The 24,728-nt window shown below is 46.9% G+C and overlaps 1 protein-coding gene across 5 annotated transcripts in view; it reads left to right on the top strand.

The window, feature by feature from the left end:
* The window catches only part of RNF145 (ring finger protein 145), a 214,941-nt gene that overhangs the window by 164,052 nt on the left and 26,161 nt on the right, over window positions 1-24,728 (top strand). For all 5 annotated transcript variants that reach the window (XR_013229158.1, XR_013229160.1, XR_013229159.1 and 2 more), the window contains one exon: window positions 23,799-23,974. Coding sequence is in view for 2 of the 5 variants with exons in the window: in XM_077326384.1 (XP_077182499.1) it covers window positions 23,799-23,974 (176 nt within the window). In the remaining 3 variants the exon portion in view is untranslated. The remainder of the gene's footprint in view (window positions 1-23,798; window positions 23,975-24,728) is intronic.

A 24,728-nucleotide genomic window follows, 5' to 3' on the forward strand; every position in this document is an offset into this window, starting at 1 on the left:
TTGCAAGCTATTTTGTGGATAAGGTCTTGTAGCTCTGTCGTGACCTTACTGCCATGGTTGATACAGTTGGCAAACTAGAAGCTCCATGGTCATTACAGGGGATTAAGTTTGATTGCTTCAGGCAGCTCTCTTTATACCAATTGGACAAATTGCTAGGGTCCACTTGTCCCCTTGATCCCTGTCCGTCGTGGTTGTTTAAGACCAGCGACCTGTGGATAGGGGAATCTCCTGAGGGAGATTATAAACCTCTCCCTTACATCGGGAGAATTCCCTCAGCAGTTCAAGGTGGCAGTGGTTTGCCCTCTTCTGAAAAAAACATTGCTGGATCAACGGGACCCCACCAGCTACCATCCTGGGTAAGGTAGCTGAGAGGGCTGCTGTGGACCAGCTCCTAGCATGTTTGGAGGAAACTTTGGCCCTTGATCCATACCAATCCAGCTTTCGTCCTGGCCATAGGATGGAGACTGTATTGGTCTCCCTGACAGATGATCTCTGACACCAGCTGGACTGGGGCGGGTCGACCATTCTTGTGTTTTTAGGCCTGTCAGCCACATTTGATGTGGTCAAACAGGAGCTTTTGGTGCACTGCCTTGCTGATGCTGGGATTGGAGGGGTGGCTCTTAATTGGCTAATCTCCTCCCTAGAGAACTGAACACAGAGGGTCACTGTAGGGGAAGAGCTATCTGACTCCTTTGCACTCCCATGTGGGATGCCACAGGGAGCGATGCTCTTCCCTACGTTATTTAACATGTATATGTGCCCTCTGGTACAGAGCTATGGGCTTGGGTGTCATCATTACACTGATGATACCCAGCTCTATCTTTTGATGGATGGCCGACAGGATCTCTCCCCAGAAATATTTCTCAGCTCTTTGGAAGCAATGGCTGGATGGATCAGGAGGAGCTGCCTGAAACTCAGCCCCTCCAAGTCTTTTGGCTGGGCTGAAGGGAGCAGGAACAGGAAGTGCATCTTCCCTGCCTGGACGGGGTGTAACTGTCATCTGTGCCCCAAGCCAGGAATTTGGGAGTTAATCTGGATGCCTCACTTTCCATGGAGGCCCAGGTCACCAAGGTAGCCCGGTCGGCGTTTCTCCATCTATGCCAAGCTCGGCTACTAACGCACTACCTGCCACTGGAACACCTAGCTACTGTGATCCATGCAATCGTCACTTCTAGGTTAGACTTCTGTACCTCACTCTATGCCTACCCCCTTTCCCTGACTCAGAAGTTGCAGCAGGTACAGAACACAGCTGCAAAGGTCCTCACTAAATCATCTTGGAAGACCCATGTTCAGCCTTTGCTGAAGCAGCTGCACTGGTTACCAGTCTGTTTCCGGATCAGGTTCAAGGTTTTGGTTTTAACCTTCAAGGCTGTACGCAGCTTGGGTCCTGCATACTTGAGGGACTGCCTACCTCCTTATGCCCCTCACAGGACACTTCACTCTGTGGATAAGAATCTGCTGATGATCCCAGGACCCTGGGAGGCAAGCCTGGCCTCGACAAGGGCCAGGGCCTTTTCAGTCCTGGCCCCTACCAGGTGGAATGAGCTCCCTGAAGAGCTGCGGGCCCTGAGTTCCGTAGGGCCTGTAAAACAGAGCTCTTCCGTCAGGCATTTGTCCCGGGGGCTAAGATCGGGCCCCCCTCACTCCCCTAGGGACAGAGGCCAGTATAAGAGTGGCTCAAATTCCCCTATCGATACATCCTATGCCCAATTATTCATTTGCCTTTTTTTTTTTTTTACGATCCTGTGTGGGAAATAGTTTGTTATCATTATATCACCATCGTTATGAGTTTTTTGTTTATGGGGTTTTAATGGGAATGTTAATGTTTTTAAAATATTGATTTGTACGTGAAATATTGTAAACCACCGCAAGCCAGTTCTCCGAGAGCAGCGGTCATACAAATATAATAATAGTAGTAGTAGTAGTAGTAGTAGTAGTAGTAGTAGTAGTAGTAGTAGTAGACCATGCTAGGTGAAAGAAAAGGAAAAAACTGAATTACTCTGAAGGTGCTTAGAAGATATATAAAATAGCAACAATCCTCTAAACAGTCCACCAGGACTCCAGATGGCAGCCGGGACAGTCGCATAGGCAGGCTGCTCCCACAAAACACCTAGGCCGCCAAAAAGAAACCCCTATTCAAAACAACCAAATCTAGAAAAAACAAACAAACCCTAAAACAACATCTAAGGCAGTGGTCCCCAACCTTTTTGAGGCTGGGGACCGGCAAGGCAACTGCCACCCGAGTTGACTCACCCAAGGCTCCACCCCAGCCCGTCCAGGCTCGGCTCACCTCGGCTTTCTTGCGCACCACCGCTGAAGGAACTCCCAGCCCACCCAGACTACCGGAGCCACTACCATTCCCAGCCCACTGGCCTCTCCGTTCCTCTCAAGCCCACCACTTCCTCAGAGATCGCTTGGCCGCGGGGACCGTCAGATCCAACCAACTGGAAACCGGCCAACTCCACGACCAGTGACCCACAGAGACCGTAGGATCCAGCCAACAGAGGCCCAGAGCTCCGGCAAAGTTAAATTGAAAAAGACATCAAATAGGGTAGAAGGGAACTGAACTGTTGAAAAGTGATGGGGGGGGTTGATTGATAAATTGATTGGGGAGGGAACTGATCTGATGACATTAATAAAAACTGATTGGGGAAATTGGGACCTGTTGAAATTAACTGGGGAAGAAAAAACTAATTGTCTATCAAAATTGACCGAGAGGAACTGGGGGGGGGGGGGTTAAACAGACTGCGGGACTGGAGGCTCTCCAAAAAAGAAAAAGAAAAAATAAGCGGGAACCCCTAACGGTTATAAATTAAAGCGGGAATATAGCAACATAGAAAGAGAAGGGGAGGAAAATAACCAAAGAGCAACAATAAGGCAGGTCCGAGAAAGGAATGAAAACGTGGGGGGGGGGGGGGATGATCTGCTCAAAAACAAAGAAGAGAGAAAATCTGCCTAACAACAAGGAAGAGGGAACAGAAAGACTGGAAAAGATAGAAAAGAGAGAGAAAGTGAGAACCAACCTAACAACAAAGCAAGGGAGGGGAATGGAAGGGAGTAAGCTGATAAATCAAAAGAGCACTTTTCCAATAACAAAAAAAGTGGAAAGAAAAGGGAGGGTGGGAAGAAAGCCAAGTTAACAAAGAGAAAAAAGAGACAAGAAGAAAGCACGGTATCCAATCACAATTAACAACCCAAACACCAATTACTACAGTCCCACATGTACCACTTACTTAATTCATTGAAATCCAACCAAAAAGGTGCCCTCCCCCTCCACCCAAACTGAATGTGAGCAAATAAAATGTACTAACATCCAATCAACTGATCAAACCAACTCCAGACTGGGTAACCCTGAGATGTAGTAAGACGATCAGGGCCATCCCTCTGGAACCCCAACCCACCTGAATTTTACCACACACACAATCAAATCAATCCACCTGAAATTGAAAAAGCCAAAGGTAACAGAACCAAAGCAACCAAATAAGAATCAGAACCAGGGCAAAAAAAAAAAATCCCTAGAAATCAATCAATTGACAACTCAGGGAGGAAACATCAGTCATGGATAGCTCCCAAATACCGAGCTCAACCAAGGATAAAATAACACCAAAGGGGGACCTAAGGGGGGGCGGGGATCCCAGTAATAAGGGGAAGAGGCAGAGACAGCAGTGGGGGGAGGCTGGACAATAGAAGGGGCTTGAGAAATGACCAAGCTTGAACCCCTTCAAACCTCCGCCCCATCTCTCGAGCCACGAGGGTAGAGGCAAGGGTGAACAACTCACCTCCGACACTGATGCTGTCCAATGCCAGGCTGATTAATAACAAAGCCTTCACTCTGCAAGCTTACTTTACAGAGCAGGGGGTAGACCTGGCTTGCGTGACGGAAACTTGGTCCAGAAATGGTTAAAAAGTCGCTCTCAAAGAGCTGGCCCCTGCCGGGTTCTCTGTCCTCAGTCGCGGACCATGGAGCAAGGAGGAGGAGTGGCAATCCTGATCCGCAATAACATCTCCTTCAGGGCTCTCCCTGCACCGACAATCCCAGGAATTGAGTGTGTTGGCCTCGAGTGGGGCACAACCGAGAGCATGGCCATCTGGCTGGTGTATCGCGCGCCCAATGCACCTCCAGATGCCCTGCCTGCCCTGCTAGAGATGGCCGCCGCCTGGACACTACAGTTCCCCAGACTATTAATTCTGGGGGACTTTAATGTCCATGCGGAATTGCCGCCTTCTGGCAACGGGCTGGACCTGGTGTCAGCCATGGCTGGGCTGAAGGGAGCAGTTGTTGGCCCTTCCCACCAAGCAGGTCACATCCTGGACTTGATTTTCGGAGCAGGGTTGAGTGTGGATCCGGTCACGACTACTGCTGTCCCATGGTCGGACCACTGTACCCTGAAGACTCGGCTTAGGTTGCCACCTCCCCCTCAAGTCTCGCCCGCAGAGACTTATGGATCCAATTGGATTTCTGAATGCTCTGCGGGACCCAATGCCTTCTGGCACTTCTCTAGATGGACTGGTCAGCGACTGGCATAACAGAATGCTGACAGCCATTGATGAGATAGCTCCCAAACGCCCTCTCCGACCCCGTCTCAAGCGGGCTCCATGGTATACGGAGGAGCTCCGCCAGAAGAAACGGGAACTGAGATGGCTAGGGCGAGTTTGGAGGAAGACTCGTGACGAAGAATCTAGAACATCTTATAGAATGCAATTAACAGCCTATGAGATGGCGGTGAAGTCAGTGAAACGAAACTTTTACTTGACTAGCATTGCGTCTGCGCACTCACGCCCGGCACAATTATTTAGGATAGTCCGATCTCTCACCACCCTCGATGAAGGGCGCCAAAATAATAGCCAATTGGACATTAGCTGTGAGGCATTTGCGAGTCACTTCGCAGACAAAATCTCGAGGCTTCGTAGTGACCTTCCTTCAATTTTAGACACAGAAAGTGAACTAGAGGCCCCTTGGCCGTCTTTGCAGAGAACAATGAGTCACTTCAGACGACTCTCACAAACTGAAGTAGACAGGATGCTAGCAAAAACAAGGCCAACCACTTGCCCACTAGACCCATGCCCATCATGGCTCCTAAAAACAACAGACAGAAGAATAGGAGCCCCCCTCTGGGAAATAATTAACCTCTCCCTCACTACAGGAGAATTCCCGGAGGGTCTAAAAGAGGCAGTGGTACTCCCGTTATTCAAGAAACCATCCCTGGCTGCACAAGACCCTGACAACTATCGCCCTGTTTCGCACGTAGCGTTTCTGGGGAAGTTAGTTGAAAGGGCTGCTGTGGACCAAATATCAGCATTCCTGGAGGAAACTTCAGCCCTTGACCCATTTCAGTCGGGCTTTCGGCCTGCACATGGGATGGAGACAGCGCTAGTTGCCCTGATGGACGACCTCCGACACCAGCTAGACCAGGGCGGGTCAGCGCTTCTCATACTATTAGACCTATCGACAGCGTTTGACACAGTAGACCATGAGCTCCTAGCTCGCCACCTTGCCCACACCGGAATACGGGGAACGGCCCTCAAATGGCTGAATTCCTTCCTCCAGGGCCGTGGACAGAGAGAGAATATCTAACCAACACCAGCTCTCATGTGGAGTCCCACAAGGAGCAGTCCTCTCTCCTATCTTATTTAACATCTTTATGCACCCTCTGGCTCAGCGCCCTCAGGTTTGGGCTGGGTTGCCACCAATATGCAGATGACACCCAGCTCTACCTCCTGATGGATGACCACCCTGACTCCCCCCCAGAATCCTTAGCCAGATGTCTGGAAGCAGTGACAAAATGGATCAAGCAGAGTCGCCTGAAGCTCAACCCTACAAAGACGGAGGTCCTATGGTTGGGTAGGAAGGGACCATGGGAGGAAGTGCGTCTGCCCACCCTGGATGGTATGCAGCTCTTACCAATGCACTCCGCCAGGAACCTGGGTGTGATCCTGGATGCTTCCTTTACAATGGAAGCCCAGGTCACAAAGGTAGCACGGCTGGCCTTCTACCACCTCGGCCAAGCCAAGCTACTAGCGCTCTACCTGGACCCAGAACACCTAGCCACAGTGATCCATGCGACAGTCACCTCTAGGCTGGACTTCTGCAACTCGCTCTACGCAGGCCTACCCTCATCCTTGATCCGGAAACTTAAACTGGTACAGAATGCTGCGGCCAGGATTCTCACTAAAACATCATGGAGATCCCACATCTGGCCGGCACTCCAACAACTTGGCTGGCTCCCAGTTGAATTCCGGATTAAGCTTAAGGTTCTGGTAATCACCTTTAAGGCCATACGCGGTTTGGGCCCAGTGTATCTGAGAGACCTTCTTCCTGCCTATAGCCCCAAAAGAGTCTTACGCTCTGCCACCTCTAACTGGCTGTGGATCCCTGGCCCCAGAGAAGCACGTCAGACCTCAACAAGGGCCAGAGCCTTCTCGGTCCTGGCCCCCACCTGGTGGAACGAGCTCCCTGAGGAGATCAGAGCCCTGCCCAAACTTCCACAGTTCCGCAGGGCCTGCAAGAGGGAGCTCTTCCACCAGGCATTTGCTTGAGGCCGACCGACTCAGAACACCTGCTGGTCCCCCCAGACGCCTGCCCATGACTCTCCCAAAGTTACTGTTAATTGTTATTATATTATAATTGTGGTTTTGTAATCTTTTGATGTTTTTTAAAGTTGTTTTGATGTTATGTAATGTTCCATGTAAGTTATAATGTTCTGTGTAAACCACCCAGAGCTGGAAAGAAATGGGCGGTATAGAAATCTAAATAAATAAAAATAAATAAATAAATAAAACCGAGAATTTATCTTAGCTTGTGAGTTTTTCCAAAAAGGAGTTTTCATTGCACTTGCAGAATGTATTGCAGTTACATGTAAAGCATTGCTAAAAAGTTCATACATTGGATGATTTCATTGCTGAGAGAGAGGAGATCCCCTGAAAGCAAAGTTTTTAGTGGGTCACCAAAGTACTGGAGCTTTCCTGACATTGCCAGGTTTTTCTTCTCTCTATGGAGCTATGTTTTGACAAATCCAGTATGTGCAATATCCTTAGATATGAAAATTATGTACCATACTAGAAATTAAGCCCACTGTAGAAACCGTACAGTGGGCGCTAGTGGGCAGTGTGTGTATGTGGTAGGCGCCCCCCCCCAACTCAGCACAGGGAGAAAAAGGGATTGTCAGGATTGTAGAATCTCTGTCATAAATTAGCCTGAGTTCTTCCATGTCAGTTATATTGCTTGATTGGGCCTGGCGCCTGCTTGCCCCGGCCTTGTAGTTTGTAAGCTATAAAATAGAATAGTGATGTTATGTTAACCTTATCTTGTTATGGGCTCACAGGGTTGTTGTCACCTCTTCCAAGGTTGGGAGTTTGGAATCCTGTTTTTGTTTCACATATGTCTTTCCTCTCTAACCCCCCTCCTTGGGAACTGTCAAGTTTTGGGCGGGAGAAATGTATTGATAAGCTGAGGCAAATCTGGCCTCTGGTCAGATTTGACTTTCAGTCCAATGCGTATAGTGCTAATCAATAAAACTCTTTTCTTTTGAATAAGTTTTGTTGTGAGTTTCCTGTGCGTCTGACATCAAGTCAAATCTCACAACTCCTTTCACCTGCAAGAATGCAGGGCGAGGGACATACTTTTTCTGAACAGGGAGAGGGCCTGGATTGGGACCTCTCCCAGGGCGACGGCGCTGGTGCAGGGCCGTACAGCTCGGGCATGCTGAGGGCAGTCTCGGGGACAACCCCGGGGCCCGAGGAATTTTTGGAACGACACGTCACCCAGCGTAGGCGATTGTCAAAGTACGACCGCCCTACTGGGGACGAAGTGTGGCCGGAGCACCTGGCACTGCCTAGCTATGGGCTGGAGCCTGTGGGTGAGACACAGGACTTGCAGTACAAGCTGGACAGGGTGACCAACTGGCTGCAGGACCTTTCGGGTCGGCTGGATCCGGAGGAGAAACGCCGGACACAACGCCTGTTGAAGGAAGTGCTCGGTGGTGGTGCGCACGATACCAGCGGGCGCAGAGCGAGCGGTGGGCTTGCCCTGCGGGAGCACGGCATGGCGGACACGCAAGCAGCGGCGGATGCTGAAGCGGTGGCCAGGGCCAGAGTGCAGCTGGAGATCGAAAAGGAGGCGGCTGCAGTAAAATTGGCCCTTTCCACCTGGAGGCATTGGTTGGAGGGGTCCACAGTCCCATTCGTAGTCTGGACGGATCATAAAAACCTCCAGGCACTCAAGCAGCCCCGCTCGCTTTCGGCGAAGCAGATGAGATGGGCGGAGTTTTTTGCCCGTTTCAACTTCTCCCTGAAACATCTGCCAGGCAAAATGAACTTTTTGGCAGACGCTTTGTCGCGCCTGCCCCAGTACAACAGCAAACGAGACCCATTGGTGGATACAGTATTTACCCCCGCCCAACTGGGGATGGCCGCCGTGACGCGTAGCCACACGAAGGCTGAAACGCCCATCCCAGGGGGCTGGGTCCAAAAAGAGATGTCACAAGATCCGGAGTTTCGCTCCCTCCGCCCCGATCTGACTGAGAAGGGGGGGCTCTTTTTTAAGGGCGAGAGACTTTTTGTTCCGGCGGCGGTCAGGGGGAAGATTTTGAAACTTTGCCACGATGCAAAAACCGCTGGACATTTTGGGTTTGTGAAAACTCTGCACCTGGTCAGGAGACAGTATTGGTGGCCGTCTCTGCGCAAAGATGTGGAAAAATATGTGCAAGGGTGCCCCATTTGTATTGCCTCAAAACCGGTCGGGGGAAAGAAAAAAGGGCTATTGCAACCCCAGCCCACCCCCGTTCGTCCATGGACAGATGTTACTATGGACTTTATCACGGACCTCCCTCCCAGCCAAGGGAAAACCGTCATCTGGGTGGTAGTGGACGCTTTTTCTAAACAGGCTCACTTCATTCCTTGTACGGGATTGCCTTCGGCACCAAAACTGGCTTCTCTATTCATAAACCACGTGGTACGTCTGCACGGGATCCCGACACGTGTTCTGACGGATCGGGGCCCCCAGTTCGTTGCCAAATTCTTGCGGGAGCTCCTAAGACTGTTAGGTGTGGAGCAAGCCCTCACTTCTGGCTATCACCCTGAGTCAAATGGCCAGACCGAGAGGGTGAACCAAATCTTGGAACAATATTTGCGCTGTTTTATCAACCATCAGCAGGATGATTGGGTCACCTTATTGCCACTCGCTGAATTTGCCTACAACAATGGGGTCCACGCCTCAACAGGGGTATCGCCCTTCAAGGTGGTGTATGGGACTGATTTGGTGGCAGCCCCCACCTGGGAACTCAGCTCTGCTGAAGCTCCTGACATTAACAAATGGGCATCAACCATCAATTCGGGTTGGCCAGAAATAGTCGCTAGCCTCAAAGGAGCAAAACAAGCCTATAAAGCTCAGGCAGATAAGAAACGAGTACCTGCACCTGAATGGAAAGTGGGAGACCTGGCCTATTTGTCCACAAAGAACCTGAGGTGCCAACAAAAATCCAAGAAACTTGGCCCAAAATACGTGGGGCCATTTAAAGTGGTTAAACTGATTAATGCTGTGACTGTGGAGCTAGCTTTGCCTAAAACTTATAGGAATGTGCATCCGGTTTTTCATTCCAGCCTGCTGCGAAGAGCTCCTGTCCCGGATGAGTGGCACCCTCCTCCAGCTACGCCTGTGCCGATTTACATCGACAAAGACACCCACTACGAAGTCAACCAAATTTTAGACTCTCGTTTGCATAAGGGTCGCCTTCAGTATTTGGTCAATTGGAAGGATTTCCCCTCGGGGGACAATGAGTGGGTGGAGGCTGGGAATGTGAAGGCACCCCGCCTTCTCCGGGCTTTCCATCGAGCATTCCCTGATTGTCCTCGCCCGGTAGATGCCGGCTAGGTGGGGGAGTGAAGTTAGTTTTAATGCGGAGGGATGTCAGGATTGTAGAATCTCTGTCATAAATTAGCCTGAGTTCTTCCATGTCAGTTATATTGCTTGATTGGGCCTGGCGCCTGCTTGCCCCGGCCTTGTAGTTTGTAAGCTATAAAATAGAATAGTGATGTTATGTTAACCTTATCTTGTTATGGGCTCACAGGGTTGTTGTCACCTCTTCCAAGGTTGGGAGTTTGGAATCCTGTTTTTGTTTCACATATGTCTTTCCTCTCTAACCCCCCTCCTTGGGAACTGTCAAGTTTTGGGCGGGAGAAATGTATTGATAAGCTGAGGCAAATCTGGCCTCTGGTCAGATTTGACTTTCAGTCCAATGCGTATAGTGCTAATCAATAAAACTCTTTTCTTTTGAATAAGTTTTGTTGTGAGTTTCCTGTGCGTCTGACAGGGATGGCTGGACGGATGGATAGGATGAAGAATGGACGGACAGACGGACAGAGTGAGCAGTTGAGAGGGAAAGAAGGGGCAGAGAGAGAAATAGAGGAAGGAAGGAAGGTAAAGGTACAGGCGGGAGGGAGGAAGGGAGGGAGGGAGGAAGGAAGGAAGGAAGGAAGGAAGGAAGGAAGGAAGGAAGGAAGGAAGGAAGGAAGGAAGGAAGGAAGGAAGGAAGGAAGGAAGGAAGGAAGGAAGAATCATAGAATCATAGAGTTGGAAGGGGCCATACAGGCCATCTAGTCCAACCCCCTGCTCAACGCAGGATCAGCCCAAAGCATCCTAAAGCATCCAAGAAAAGTGTGTATCCAACCTTTGCTTGAAGACTTCCAGTGAGGGGGAGCTCACCACCTCCTTAGGCAGCCTATTCCACTGCTGAACTACTCTGACTGTGAAAAACTTTTTCCTGATATCTAGCCTATATCGTTGTACTTGAAGTTTAAACCCATTACTGCGTGTCCTCTCCTCTGCAGCCAACAGAAACAGCATCCTGCCCTCCTCCAAGTGACAACCTTTCAAATACTTAAAGAGGGCTATCATGTCCCCTCTCAACCTCCTTTTCTCCAGGCTGAACATTCCCAAGTCCCTCAACCTATCTTCATAGGGCTTGGTCCCTTGGCCCCAGATCATCTTCATCGCTCTCCTCTGTACCTTTTCAATTTTATCTACGTCCTTCTTGAAGTTAGGCCTCCAGAACTGCACACAGTACTCCAAGTGTGGTCTGACCAGTGCCGTATACAATGGGACTATGACATCTTCCTTCCTTCCTCTATTTCTGCTTTAGGATGCTTAGGGCTAATCCTGCGTTGAGCAGGGGGTTGGACTAGATGGCCTGTATGGCCCCTTCCAACTCTATGATTCTATGATTCTATGATTCTATGATTCTATGATCTTGTGATTTTGATGTGATGCCTCTGTTGATACAGCCCAAAATGGCATTTTCCTTTTTTACCGCTGCATCACACTGCCTGCTCATGTTTAGTTTACAATCCACAAGTACTCCAAGGTCTCGTTCACACACAGTTTTACCTAGAAGCGTATCCCCCATCCAGTAGGCATGCTTTTCATTTTTCTGACCCAGATGCAGAACTTTACACTTATCTTTATTAAATTGCATCTTTGTTCTCATTTGCCCATTTTTCCATTGTGTTCAGATCTCGTTGAACTCTGTCTCTATCTTCCGGAGTATTTGCCAGTCCTCCCAATTTGGTGTCATCTGCAAACTTGATGAGTAGTCCCTCCACCCCCTCATCTAGATCATTAATAAATATGTTAAAAAGTACCGGGCCAAGCACCGAGCCCTGAGGTACCCCGCTACTCACCTCTCTCCCGTCTGATGAAACACCATTGACAACAACTCTTTGAGTGCGGTTCTCTAACCAATTCCCTATCCACCTGACTATCTGAAAATCCAGATTGCAGTCCTTCAAGGACTGCAATCTGGAGTCCTTGAAGGAAGGAAGGAAGGAAGGAAGGAAGGAAGGAAGGAAGGAAGGAAGGAAGGAAGGAAGGAAGGAAGGAAGGAAGGAAGGAAGGAAGGAAGGAAGGAAGGAAGGAAGGAAGGAAGGAAGGAAGGAAGGAAGGAAGGAAGGTGAAAGGGGTCGGGGCACTGTCAGGAGTGGTGATGTTAACTCCTGCCATGATTTGTGCTTGACCTGTGTAACTCCATCTTGTGTGCTGTTTTTGAAACCTTTGTGTAACCCTGAGCTGTCTGCTTGCTTTTGCTTTGATTTAGTCTCTGTGCATATTTCACTTAGCTTGCTTATCTGTAGGAGAGGAACTCTCTAACACCCAAGACCAAGTGAGCCTCACTATCATTTGGAAAGGCATCTGGACTGGCACCTGTGGGAGGGGGAATTGTACGATTTTCGGCGGGAAAGTGAACAGCGTAAAAGTGTGGGTCTGACCTGTATTGAACAGAATCGACTATGAACGTTAAAGTGTGCTGAACTTTCAATAAACCTTTCTATTAATCCAGAAGCAAGTTGTTAGTCTGCCCTTGAAAGGCACAGGGGAAGGAGGGGGGGTGAAGGGCTCACTGGGGAGTGAGGGAGGGTTAATGGTGACGGGGGGCAGTGGGGGAAGAGTTTGAGGTAGAGATGGATGGGTGGGTGGGTGATTGGGGGGAAGCGGCGGCGGAGCGTGGGGGAGAGAGAGAGAAAGGGAAAAGGTTAGAGAATGTGGCAGGGGGAATAAGAGGAGGGAGGTGAAGGGGCTGGTGGGGGGTCGCCCCTCCCCCGCCCACCTCCCGTGCTTTCTGGCTGCCACCCACCAGGCTCCTGGCCAGGTCCAGCACTTCTGGGGTGGCAGAGGGACGGCCACGCCGCGGCCACGCCGCAGCAGGGCTGTCCCTTTGCCGCCCTGAATCTCAGCGAGCCCAGCAGCCTCCCTGCCAGGTCTGGAGCTTCTGGGGCAGCAAAGGGACAGGCCCGCTGCGGCCACGCTGCCCCAAAGCTTGGCACCCCGGAGCGTGGAGCCGCAAAGCTCGGCGGGGCCAATTTGCTGCCCCAAAGCTCGGCGGGCCCGGCAGCCTCCCTGCCAATTCCGGAGCTTCTGGGGCTGTTTCTTCGCTTCTCCAAAGCTCGGTGGGCCTGGCAGCAACCCGGGGGGTTCCGGAGCTTCAGGGGTGGCAAAGAGACAGCCCCACCATGGCCGCACCGTGGCAGGGCTTGTCCCTTTGCTGCCCCGAAACTCAGCGGGCCCACCAGCCTCCCTGCCAGTTCCGAAGCTTCTGGGGCTGTCCCTTTGCGGGCCTGAAGCTCAAGGGGCTGCCCAGGCCGCCACCTACCTTGCTTGTTCCCAGGGTAATGGCGGCAGTGGGGCAAGTCGGCCCACGTGGGGCGGGGCAAGAGGTGCCTTGCACCTGTCGATTCGCCAGTCAGGGGCCAAGGGGCCAATTGGCCCCCTGGCGCCGGACTGACAACCGGAGGGACTCTCTGGTTGTCAGTCTGGGGGGAAGGGGCCAAGTGGCGCCCTTCCCCATCCCGGACAGAGCCCGCCCCAAGGGCCCTTAGCCAATTATTTATACCACTCCTGCGGAGCGGTTACAGATATACTCAAGTATAAGCCGACCTGAGTATATTTACATTAATTGAGGCATAAATTTACATTAATTGAGGCATCATTAGGTTTTTGAATAATTATTTCAAAGAAAAACTAGCTCTGTAGTTTGTTATCAACAATAACTTTAAAAGTACAAAAACTCAAGAGGATAAATAACTACTGGTTTTGTACCCCACTTTTCACTAACCAAAGGAGTGTCAAAGCAGCTTCCTCTCCTCATGCCAGACACCCTGAGAGAGCTCTGACAGAACTGTGAGAACATCTCTGGCAGTGCCCCCAGCAAAACAGAGCAGAAAAACAGTACCCCCAAAAACCTAGCTTAATGACCACCCAAGCTTACAAGAGTTAAAATCCTTCAAAACCGAATTCCTCATCATCATCTGTATCTCTAAACAGAGCTTCAGCTATAGCTGGTGTGAGATTATCGGCATAGATTTTGCAGTCATCGCCATCACTGCTGTCATTCTCATACAAAGCGCTGCCTTCACTGCTACCTATTCCATCAGAAAGCAAGGGGGGAGTGTCACATGGACACCTTCCTCCTGCTCAGCAGGATTGACACGTGAACCTACTGACCTCCAGTGGAGGAACTCAGGGTCTCCTAAGCACTTAATCCATTTTTTTTATTCAAAGTTTTTTATTTTATTTTCCAAGATTAAAGATAGTACAATGCAAGTAATCTACATTATTGATACAGAAAGAAAAAGATTATGCTCTTCGTTTGATACACTTGATACCCCGTTTCAATCCCCTTTTAACTTATTTTCTTAGGTAAATCAGATAAGGGCCCCATTGTTCTTGAAAAGCCTCTTCTCTTCATTTAAGAATATAAGACCCCACATAGCTACAATATTATGGACTTTTACCCAAAGCTTATAAACTTTTTCACGTTTTCACCACATTTAGAAGGAGAAGCCTACTTTGTTTTGGTGTCCCAAAACACCTATGAAACAATTTATACTTAACACAATCTTAGAGCCATCCACATTTCCACTAGGAAAAAAAAGCCTACTTAGTTGTACGGAAAAAAAAATAGGTTGTTAAGGTTGTTATTAAGTTATATAAGTGCAAGTTATTAATACAAAAAATGGTAAAATAGAGTCTTCATTAGTTACACCTCCTCGATTAGATGTCTCCTTTTAGTTGTGCTTTAAGTTTAGGCTGGGAGTCACTGCGGAGATTCCCGTAGACTTGCGTTCTGTCCAAATCAGAGTATGCATCGGTGAATCTTGAGGCGTTCGTACCTCCTAGGCTCATATTTTTTAACAATTTTAACAGTCATTTTTAATGTCCCCTAGCACCTATAAAACAATTTGTACTTAACACGATCTTAGAGCCATCCAGATTTCCGTCACATTTAAGAAAAGAGGCCTACTTAGTTGTGCAGAGGAAAAATATATAAGTTGTTTGATAAGTATAAGTTATATAAGTATAAGCTGTTAATCTTCGTTAGTTACATTTACACCTCCTCAATTAGGTGCCTCTTTTTAGTTATGCTTTAAGTTAAAACTGGGAGTCACTACAGAGATATGTTATATAATTCAAATTCAGCTAACAGGAAATCTAAGACCCCACACTTACATTATAGTATAGACTTACAATGAGCAATAAAGTATAGTCTTCATCTGTTATTCTTAAACCCCTTCCATTAGGTGTCTCCTTTTAATTAAGATTTAATTTTGGGCTGGGAAACACTGCGAAGTTAGAGTTAATAATACAGATTCTGCTTACTTAGAAGATCTTAGACCCCAGATTAACTTCTTAACTAGTTATATTGCCTATGTGGCTACAGAAAAAAGAAAAAGGAGGAAAATAATTTCAACTACAGTTTCTCCTTTCTGTTCCCCAGACTTCTTAAGGGGGTCTCATATCGAGGCTTGTTGCATCTTGTTGTTCCCGTTGACTTATGTTCTGCCCAGTTGGCCTTTGGCTTAGAAAGTGCAGTTGTAGTCTTTCCCTCGGAGTATACATCGGTGAGTCTTGAAGCAGTTGTACCTCCTGGGCTCCAATATCAGTACATTTTTTCCCCCCAAGAAGCTCCTTTAAATCGATTACTTTCACAGCAGATCCATATATCTTTTGATTGGTTCTTGTGTACTGTTGCTTTGGAGTGGCTGTTTGTCTTTTTAGGAAGGGTGTCCTTATCTAGGCTGCAAAGCTCCGACATCCCCTTTTCCATCTCCATAGTTTCAAATTTCTCTTCTGCTGGTAGTTTTCCACCTTGTTTAGAGCTATCATCAGCCACTGTTATTGATTCATCATTCCTGTTAGAGACTTCTTCCTTGCCGTCTTTGATCTCCTTGAGCATATTTTTAAGCAAGCCATCTGTAAATGCTTTCAGATCTTGAGTTTGTTTCTCTATTAGATGAGCCATTCTTTTTAGCATAGACATGTTTTAGGCTTAGAAATCTGTTAATCTTGGGCAATTTTGCAAATAGCCAGTAGAGGTCCTACAGAGTCCTAACGAAAGCAACAGTCTGTTTTGATCTCCAACGTTCCTGGTATTGATGCTGCCAAGTGACGTATTGAAGTCAGTAAAGCAGTGTCTCGTACTGGAACAGAATTCTCGCGGGATCTTCCCACCCACGGCTCTTATCTCTTATCTCCGAAAACCAAAACAAATGCAGTAAGATTTATTACTAATTAGTTTGAGTTGATTTAAGTCCTTCTTCTGCTTAGGAAAGAGAATTAGCCTACCTCATATCGAGGTGGCTTCAAGCAGAGCCAAAAATGGGGGAGGGGGGGAGAGAAACGGAGAAATACTTGCGTCTCTGTGCGTTGATTGATGTCTTGATATCTCGGAATTTAGCAGATGTCCTCCCCTCAGGTCACAGCATTCGGTTGCAGTAAATAGTAGTAGAGGGTCAAAGTAGATTCTTGAAAGAAGGAAAGAAAGAAAGGAAAGAAAAGTCCAGAATATGGCGACGTCCTCTTGACCCCGAAACGCTGACAGACTATAATCCAGGGAGATATACTCCCTAAAGGATTGGAGACGGCCCCAAGAATTCCCTAGAGCTTCCTGGGTAGAAAGGTGAGGTGGGGTTTGCGTACCCCTCCTCTTTTCTGCTAATTGCTTCCGCAATTAACCCCTGTCAGGCTTCAGAGATTGCTCTGCAATCCTCTCAGGACGCCATCTTAAGCCACACACCCCTAAGCACTTAATCCATGCTCCATCATCACAGACTCTCCCATCCACCCTGCCCCGCAACAAATACAGAAAAGTCAGGAGGAAGAATAGCTGCTGATTTCTGTACCCTGCTTATGTCTATTACTCTTATGGCTTATGTCTCTTATACATTTGTTAAATAGTGTAGCAAGAGTCTGAGCGGGGAGCTAGTAAATCAAATCTCACTTCAGGCCATGAGCTCATTAGGATTCCTTAGATAAAGCCCTAATCACTCAATCTGAGCCACCACATAAATAAAATATATGGATCATAATGCTTGTTTACTTTACATGTTTGCTAGAAGAATGGTTGAAACATGGATGAAATCAGTTCCACCCGGTATCTATAACCTGATAAACAACAACAAAAGGCCTGCAGGATATGATTTGCCACATGAAGTATAGAAGTCAGCTAGTAAGACTGCAAACTAGGTTTGTCGATTGTGTTGGACTCTATACTTTATTTATTTACTTATTTATTCTGTTTATTGCCTGCCACTCCCAGATTGGCTGGCTCATGGTGGGTTGTGCATGGTGGCATCCGAATTGGCTATTTCAGGCTGATGCAGTCAGTGCCATGCTGTGGGGGGGGGGAGTGCGGGTGCATAACTCGGCACACACATGCAAGCGCGAAGCTCTCCCACAATAAGACCCATAAAAATCCCAATCCCATTAAAATCCCTCTGTGGCATTTTGTCTAAGCCCACACCTACCCACTTCTTATAGCTCAGTGCACCCCTTCTATCCATTCTGTTCCTCAGGGAAAGAAAGTATAGGAGTCAGCATTTTGTTCCAGTTGAGACAAGGAGGGCCCATAGATCTAATTGCCCTGGCCTTAGCCAAATACCTTGTGGAAGATCTCCATCTTACAGGGCCTGCAGAACTGCAAGAGCTCCTGCGGGATCCTTAGGTCTTCTGGGAGTTCATTCCATCAAAAAGGCCCTGGCCCTGGTTGAGGCCAGGTGCACTTCCATTGGGCCCTGGATCACCAACAGATTTGCACCCACAGAACAAAGAGCCCTGTGGGGACATAAGGTGATAGGCGGTCCCACAGATATCTGGGGCCCAGACTGCGGATGACCTTGAAAGTCAATACCAAAACATTAAACTTGATCTGGGACCCAACTGGCAAACAGTTTAGCTGCCTCAGCACTGGTTGGACATGAGCCCTCCAAGTTGTACCTGTGAGGACCCTAGCAGCTGTATTCTGAACGATTTGAAATTTCTTGGTCAAGGATAGAGTGAGTTTCAGAAATCCAGCATAGAGATGACCATTGCATGGATCACTGTGGCTACGTGTTCTGCAGACAGATAGGTTGCTAGTAACTTTGTCTGGCATAGATGGAAAAATGCCATGCAGCCTACTCTGGTGAGCTGCGCCTCCATTGATAGGGAATTGTCAAGATTTACCTCCAAATTCCTGGCATGGGCACAATCAAATTCCTGGCCTCAGGCTGGGAAGGTACACTTCCTGGTCTAGCCTCTTCCTCCCTAGCTACAGGACCTCCGCCTTCAATGGGTTGAGTTTCAGGCAACTCAGCTCGAGCCATCCAGCTACAGCTTCCAGACATCTGGCAGATGTTTCCAGGGAGAAGTCCGGGTAGTCGTCCATCAGGAGATAGTCATCTGCATATTGGTGACAACCCAGCCCAAAACTCCAGACCAGCTGAATCAGAAGGCGCATGCAGATGTTAAAATATGTGGAGGAGAGCCCTGCCCCCTATGGGACTCGACAAGGGAGCTGGAAGGAGTGTAACATCAGAACTGTGTCCAGTTCTGGTGAAGGGAGATCAGCCATTGAAGGGCTGTCACACATATCCCAGCTCTGGTGAGGCGGTGGGCTTGTGGTTGACCACATCAAACACGGCCAGCAGATCTAACAACACGATAGCCAAACTGCCTCTATCCAGCTGGTGTTGGAGATCATCCGTCAGAGCGACCTGCATTGTCTCTACCCTGTGACCACGACAGAAGCCAGACAGGTGTGGATCGAGCGCCATTCTTCCAAGAATTCCAGGAGGTGATCCGTGGCAGCCTTTTCAACCATTTTACCCAGAAATGCAAGATGCGCCTCTGGGCAATAGCTGGCCCAGTCCCATTGATCAGGTGATGGCTTTTTCAGTAAAGGGCAGACCACTGCCCCCTTCAACGCCCCTGGAAACTTTAATTAATAATTTCCCCAAGAGGAGCTCCTGTTCTCTGGTCACCCAACTTGAGTAGCCAAGACAGACAGAGATCAAGAGCTGAAAGTAGCTGTTTTATTACAAAGAAACTTCATGAACAGGCTAGAAAGGGAGATTGCAGAAATGCAAGTTATTACAACACTCAATACTTTGACATACTCTGGACTCAACAAGAACAAAGATTTTTTTATCTCACTATGCATGCTAACCTTATGTAACTTGCATACCCACATTCTTCAGAATTTATTTTAAATGGGATTATGTTACTGTTAGTAATATGTAATATAATTTTGAATTCTACTTTCTGGTCCCAGGACAAGATAGCTGCCAGCTTAGCTTCTACTTGTAAGAAAGTTTCACACTGGTATGGAGACAGATGGGGCCTGGCAGTAAATAGGGTGTGCGCCACGGATCACTGGCTTTGACAGTTTTATTTCTAGTATATGTCCATGTGAACCACAAATGGGTTTGAGGGGGTTGATTGGCTGGTTTGGCAGAGAGTTATCATATGGCTGTGTGGATGCTATGACACAGTTTACTAATGTAACAGGATTAACTTTTGTTTATATATTCCTACTATTATGATGGCCAGTTCTTAGTCTGACAAAGAGTGCTTGCACTCGAAAGCTCACGCCTTGAATAAATCTTTGTTGGTCTTAAAGGTGCTACTGGACTCTGATTTTATAGAGATCAAGAGGGCAAGTGCTCACCCTCACTGACCCCAACAACTTGTCCACTTGGATAGAAGTGACCCACCAGAAGCCATCAAATGTTATCCCCCATGATGGCCATGGAGCCTCTAGTTTCCTTTTTGTTTGAAGTGGGGAAGGAAGGTCATGGCAAAGTGACAAGACGATCACGGCGGAGTGCCAAGACATTATCCGTAAAAAGCCTCACAGCTCAAATCCAATTGACTAGAAATTTGACACCTGTCCTCAAGTGGATTGAGTGGATTGAAAATTTAGATAATTAGTTTTTAGGGGGATTGCCCAGTCAGTCTGCAGGCATACTGTATCAACTTGGTTACATAATTTATATTATTATATGCTTCCTGTGTGTAATACTGCCATATAATAAATGCTGGAATAATGTGGTCTGAATGCCTTAAAGCAGTGGTTCTCAACCTGGGGGTCAGTACCCCTTTGGGGGTTGAACGACCCTTTCACAGGGGTCACGGCAGGACAAGCATCTTGCTGGGGGGGAGGCGCCATCTACACAACAGCTTTGTGGGGTAGACTGAGATAGAGCGTTTGTCTGTCTGGAGCAGAGGAAAAGAGCAAGATCGGCATGGTGGGACAAGAGGCAGAACTGAACTGAGAAACCCTGGAAAAAAACAATTTATAGAAGAAGAAGAAGAAGCAGAAGAAGAAGCAGAAGAAGAAGAAGAAGAAGAGTTGGTTCTTATATGCCGCTTTTCCCTACTTGAAGGAGGCTCAAAGTGGCTTGCAGTCGAGAACGACTGAAGATAGCGCCGTGCTAGCCTGGTCTGTGCCAAGCTCTTGAGCCAAGCAGAGGGTCAGGAGCAAATGCACCTGGCAGACCTGAGCAGATATGCAAATCTCGCTCGTCGGTCGCCCCAGGAACCGGGAACGGCATCCTGAGTGTCCTACAGATCCGCGGAGACTGAGTTCTCTGAGTTCTCTGAATCGTCGCTGCATGTGCTCAAGGTCATAATTTTATGGTTGGGGATCACCACAACATGAGGAACTGTATAAAAGGGTCATGGCATTAGGAAGGTTGGGAACCACTGCCTTAAAGTCATGTAGAGATGCACAGTATTATTTTCATGCTGAACATCATGTAGAGTAAATCAAGCTGTCTTTGTGGGGGGAAGATTGAAAAGATATTTAATAACAAGTAGCCAGTATTGGACTGGGCTACTAAAGCCAGAAACTGTCTCTCCTAGGATGAAGGAGTTGTCACTTAGATATATTTAGTCCTGTCCATAGTGAACTTGCCTCCCTGTACTGTCTCCTTTCTTCACTTCCTCTCTTCACCTTTCAATACATTCTTTTAAAGTGTATTTTTCCCACACACACATTTATGCCCTTGCCATCTCCTATGTGTGAATCTCTCACACAGTATCATGGAGTTGGGTCATCTAGTCCAACCCCCTGCACTATGCAGGACACTCACATCCCAATTGAGGACCAAGTTTCAAGACAGTTGTTGTATCATGCTGCAGTGGCTGCTGGATAAAATGGGGTATTTTGTCTCTCTGGATTATATGAATCACCAGTTAAATTTGGAGAACCCATCTAATCAAATATTCCTTACTTTGCCCTTCACTTTCATTTAAAATAAATATGCCCTGCTTTGATGCGGGGGGGGGGGGGGCAACAACAAATCCTTTATCTACTCAGGTCAGTTCACAAAAAGAACATTGTAACAAAAGCACAGCTCATTGCAGCTTTAAAATTGCAAAAGAAATATCTTAGGATGGGTCCGTTCTAGGCTGAGTGGAATGGTGTTTTTGGAAGTTTAACTTTCCCTTTTCCCACTGTAACTCATAGTGCCTTCCTATAATTGTGCCTCCAGGGGTCTGTAGGATCCCAGGAGCAGTTGGGAGGAAGTTGCTGTTTTAAGGAAGAATTAGTAAAAATTGACTTTTTCTACTGGCAGAAGCATCTTTTAGCAGTAGAAATTAGGATTCACCCCATTCTTTTAAAGACTAATATTGTCAAGATCTCAAAATATGATTTCTGGTTACTATAAAATGTCACACAGTTTCATCATAAGAAGAAAAACTTTCAAATTAGACAATCCTACTCAGCTTTGGTTCTTCTACTTCATTCTGCAAATTATGCCATTCAGTTATTGATGCTATTCGAATGATTTTGATGATATTTACAACCAGCTGTTTGGATAATAGCAAAACTAATTTAAAAATTAATTGTGGTTAAAAATAGAACTATGTAATACATTAAAGTGGTATTATGTAAGTTATTATTTTCCTGAATAGCTTTTCAGACAAAATGCCTGCAATCAGAGTATAATTATAGTTCTGAATAGGTTTTATGTTACGATTCTAACGTCATGTAATTTAGGGTTAGGACTAACCCCTTTTACTAATAACATATTATAATCAGAATCTTGTTTCATTGACAATAAGAACAAAGGTATATGGACCAAAATGAATTGGAGGGCTAACCTGTTAACAAGGCTATATGTTTTCCCTAATTTGCTGTATCTTGACAAAATTTGATTTAATTTTCTGATTTTACACTATAATTTTTGCTCTTGTTTATGAAGTTGCCTTCACTCAGTTTGACTTTGTTTTCTCCTGGAGGTGACATTAACTATAATCAAAATCCTTGCACAAAGATCCATGATCCTTGGGCCATATGATTGCTGGATCCAGCTGGCCATCTTGTGTCACTTGTCCAAGTTTGCATTGCAGTTTACTATGATTGTTTTTTTTTTAATCTTGTCACGAGTATTTTTAGCCTCTTGATTGTGAATGTATACTCTAGATAAGCAGAAGTTCCTTCTACCACTCTCAAAAGGCTGAATTGATAATTAGGCACAAAAGCATGGTGCAAAGCTGCTTGCCTTTATTTTGCACCTTCATTCTTGATAACATTTTGATCTTCACTTGATTATTTTCCAGTCCTCTGTTACTCCACAGTTGTTCCTCATTAACACTTTTCACAGAATATCACTGAGCTTAAAGGGGTTAGGTACCTCCTTCGTCTAAATGGTGTGCAGCTTGATGCAGGATGCCTGCTGCAGTGAGGCAAGCCATGGGAGAGTGGGGTGATCATGCGGTCAGACCCACCAGGTGATATTTGCATTGTCAACTCTTAAACACCAACAGCAGCAAAGAGGAGGGGGAAATGGTGATTCATGTTTATGACACATGTTGTATTCATTAATTCATTCATTGCATTTTTATACCACTCATCCAAGGAGCTCAGGGTAGTTTACACCATAATAAAATGTCACAGATTCAAATCAATTTAAATATCCTTATCTATTATTGTTCCTCTATATATTTCTGAAACAGCCTAGGGGGTGGGACGTGTCCGGCTGTCCAAGTTGGAATAAGGCCAATCAGTGTGCAGCCAGCTTTGTCCTCATTGGTCCTGCCCCTGCGGCTCCCGCGCTCCAGCCCTGGATTCTAGCCTCTTTGCTCTCAGATGCCTCAGTGCAGCAGGTGAGAGGGCCCTGGGCAAAGGTTCTTGGTGGCGGGCTTGCTAACGAGGGCCTCCCGGCCTTCTGACTGCCTGCTAAGGAGCTCTGTCTCGGCCCTGCTACTGAGCTGCCCAGTCCCTGCCTGCCACACTTGATATGGCTACGAGCTGCGGCCTAAAGCCACCTTAAGCTGCCTGGCCGTTCTTAGGAATGGGCTTTGAAGCTAGTTCCATAATAAAATACAGAAGGCTAATCATAATAAATAATTTAAATCACTGTTTTTTATTTCCTATACCATGCTGTTCAGGGGTAGCCCTTCTTCCTTGACAGTTTGAGGGGCGGGATGGGGAGAAAGTGCTAATCCAGATATTAAAATTAGATTTAGTGTTATGGATGTATATACAGTGCACGAGGCCAGTTTATTGGTGCATATTTGGGCCTTAACATAGGCTCAGAGGAGCAGTTCTGTCTTACAGATCCTGTGGAACTGTTGTAGGTCCCTCAGGGTCCTGATCTCCTCTGGGAGAGTATTCCATCAGGCCAGTGCCAGGGCCACGAAGGCCCTAGCTCTGAATGAGGCCTGCTTTACTTCTCTAAGGCCAGAGATCTTCAGCAGATTTTGTGTGCCGGAGCCAATGCTCCTTTGAGGGACATAGGGAAGGAGGCAGTCCCACAGATATGAAGGTCCCAGACTGCTTAGGGCTTTAAAGGTTACTACAAAATGTCACACAGTGTGACATTTTCCAAGTTTTTTGCCAGCAACAATGTAACAAAAATAACTTTTTAAAAAACTATTTTTCAGGTTCTGAAGTACTGTAAATACTTAGCTTCTTTTTGGGCTAAGAATGCATTTTTTATTTTTGGAGAAGAAAACATCAATCTTATGCTTTTGATCTGTGCAGGTGGTCGAGGTGTATGGCCTTCTTGCCTTGGGAATGTCTCTGTGGAACCAGCTTGTGGTTCCCGTTCTCTTCATGGTCTTCTGGCTTGTGTTGTTTGCTCTTCAGATTTACTCCTACTTCAGCACGCGTGATCAGCCTGCCTCTAGAGAGAGGCTTCTCTTTCTCTTTCTAACAAGGTACTTAACACTTGTCTGTAACTGGCAGTTGCCAGGGTATATTCCTTGTGCTCTTGAGTAAATCTGCTTCCTACAAACAAAAAGGAAAATCAACCACATGTGCCATATGAAAATGCTGTATGCCTGATGGAGGGGAGGTTTCTCATTAATAGCTTCATGTACAGCATAAGATTTTTTTACAATCTTTCCGTCACAGCTTTGATATGGAAGGATTGCAGTATGTGTGACATTGTGCACAGATATATGTTGCCTTGTATGTGTAATAGGGGGGCATATGGAATGTCCTAGGTAAATTGGTCTATGTCTCATTCTGTTGTCTCAGTATTCAGTCAGAAAGGTTGCTACCTGTTATCACAGCATAAGAAAAGCACTGTTGCAGCTTTCTTTAGGGGGGAGAAATGTTTATCATTTTAAAATAGTTATTTATGCATTTTTAAGCCTGTAAGTGTTTGAATGCTTACAGTATAGCATTTTAATGATAAGCAGGATATGAATCTCTATTTTGGATACCCATACCCTGCCTTTCTACCATTAAAATAACCAAAGGAGTCTCTTACATTAGAGCAAGACTCCTCTAATTAACATTTCAAGTTAATGAACAAAGTGAAAGCATTCTTTTGGGGCCATTGATATCTTATTAAAATGCAAGGAGATCAGTGCCCCCAGATGGTTTGGTCTTGCTAGTGCATAGTTAGGGAGTCCAGCTTAGTGAGCCCAGCTGACACATGCTGCTCTTTGCTAAATTTATGTTTAT

This window comes from Paroedura picta, chromosome 3, assembly GCF_049243985.1.
Source record: "Paroedura picta isolate Pp20150507F chromosome 3, Ppicta_v3.0, whole genome shotgun sequence".
Taxonomy (NCBI): Eukaryota; Metazoa; Chordata; class Lepidosauria; order Squamata; family Gekkonidae; genus Paroedura; species Paroedura picta.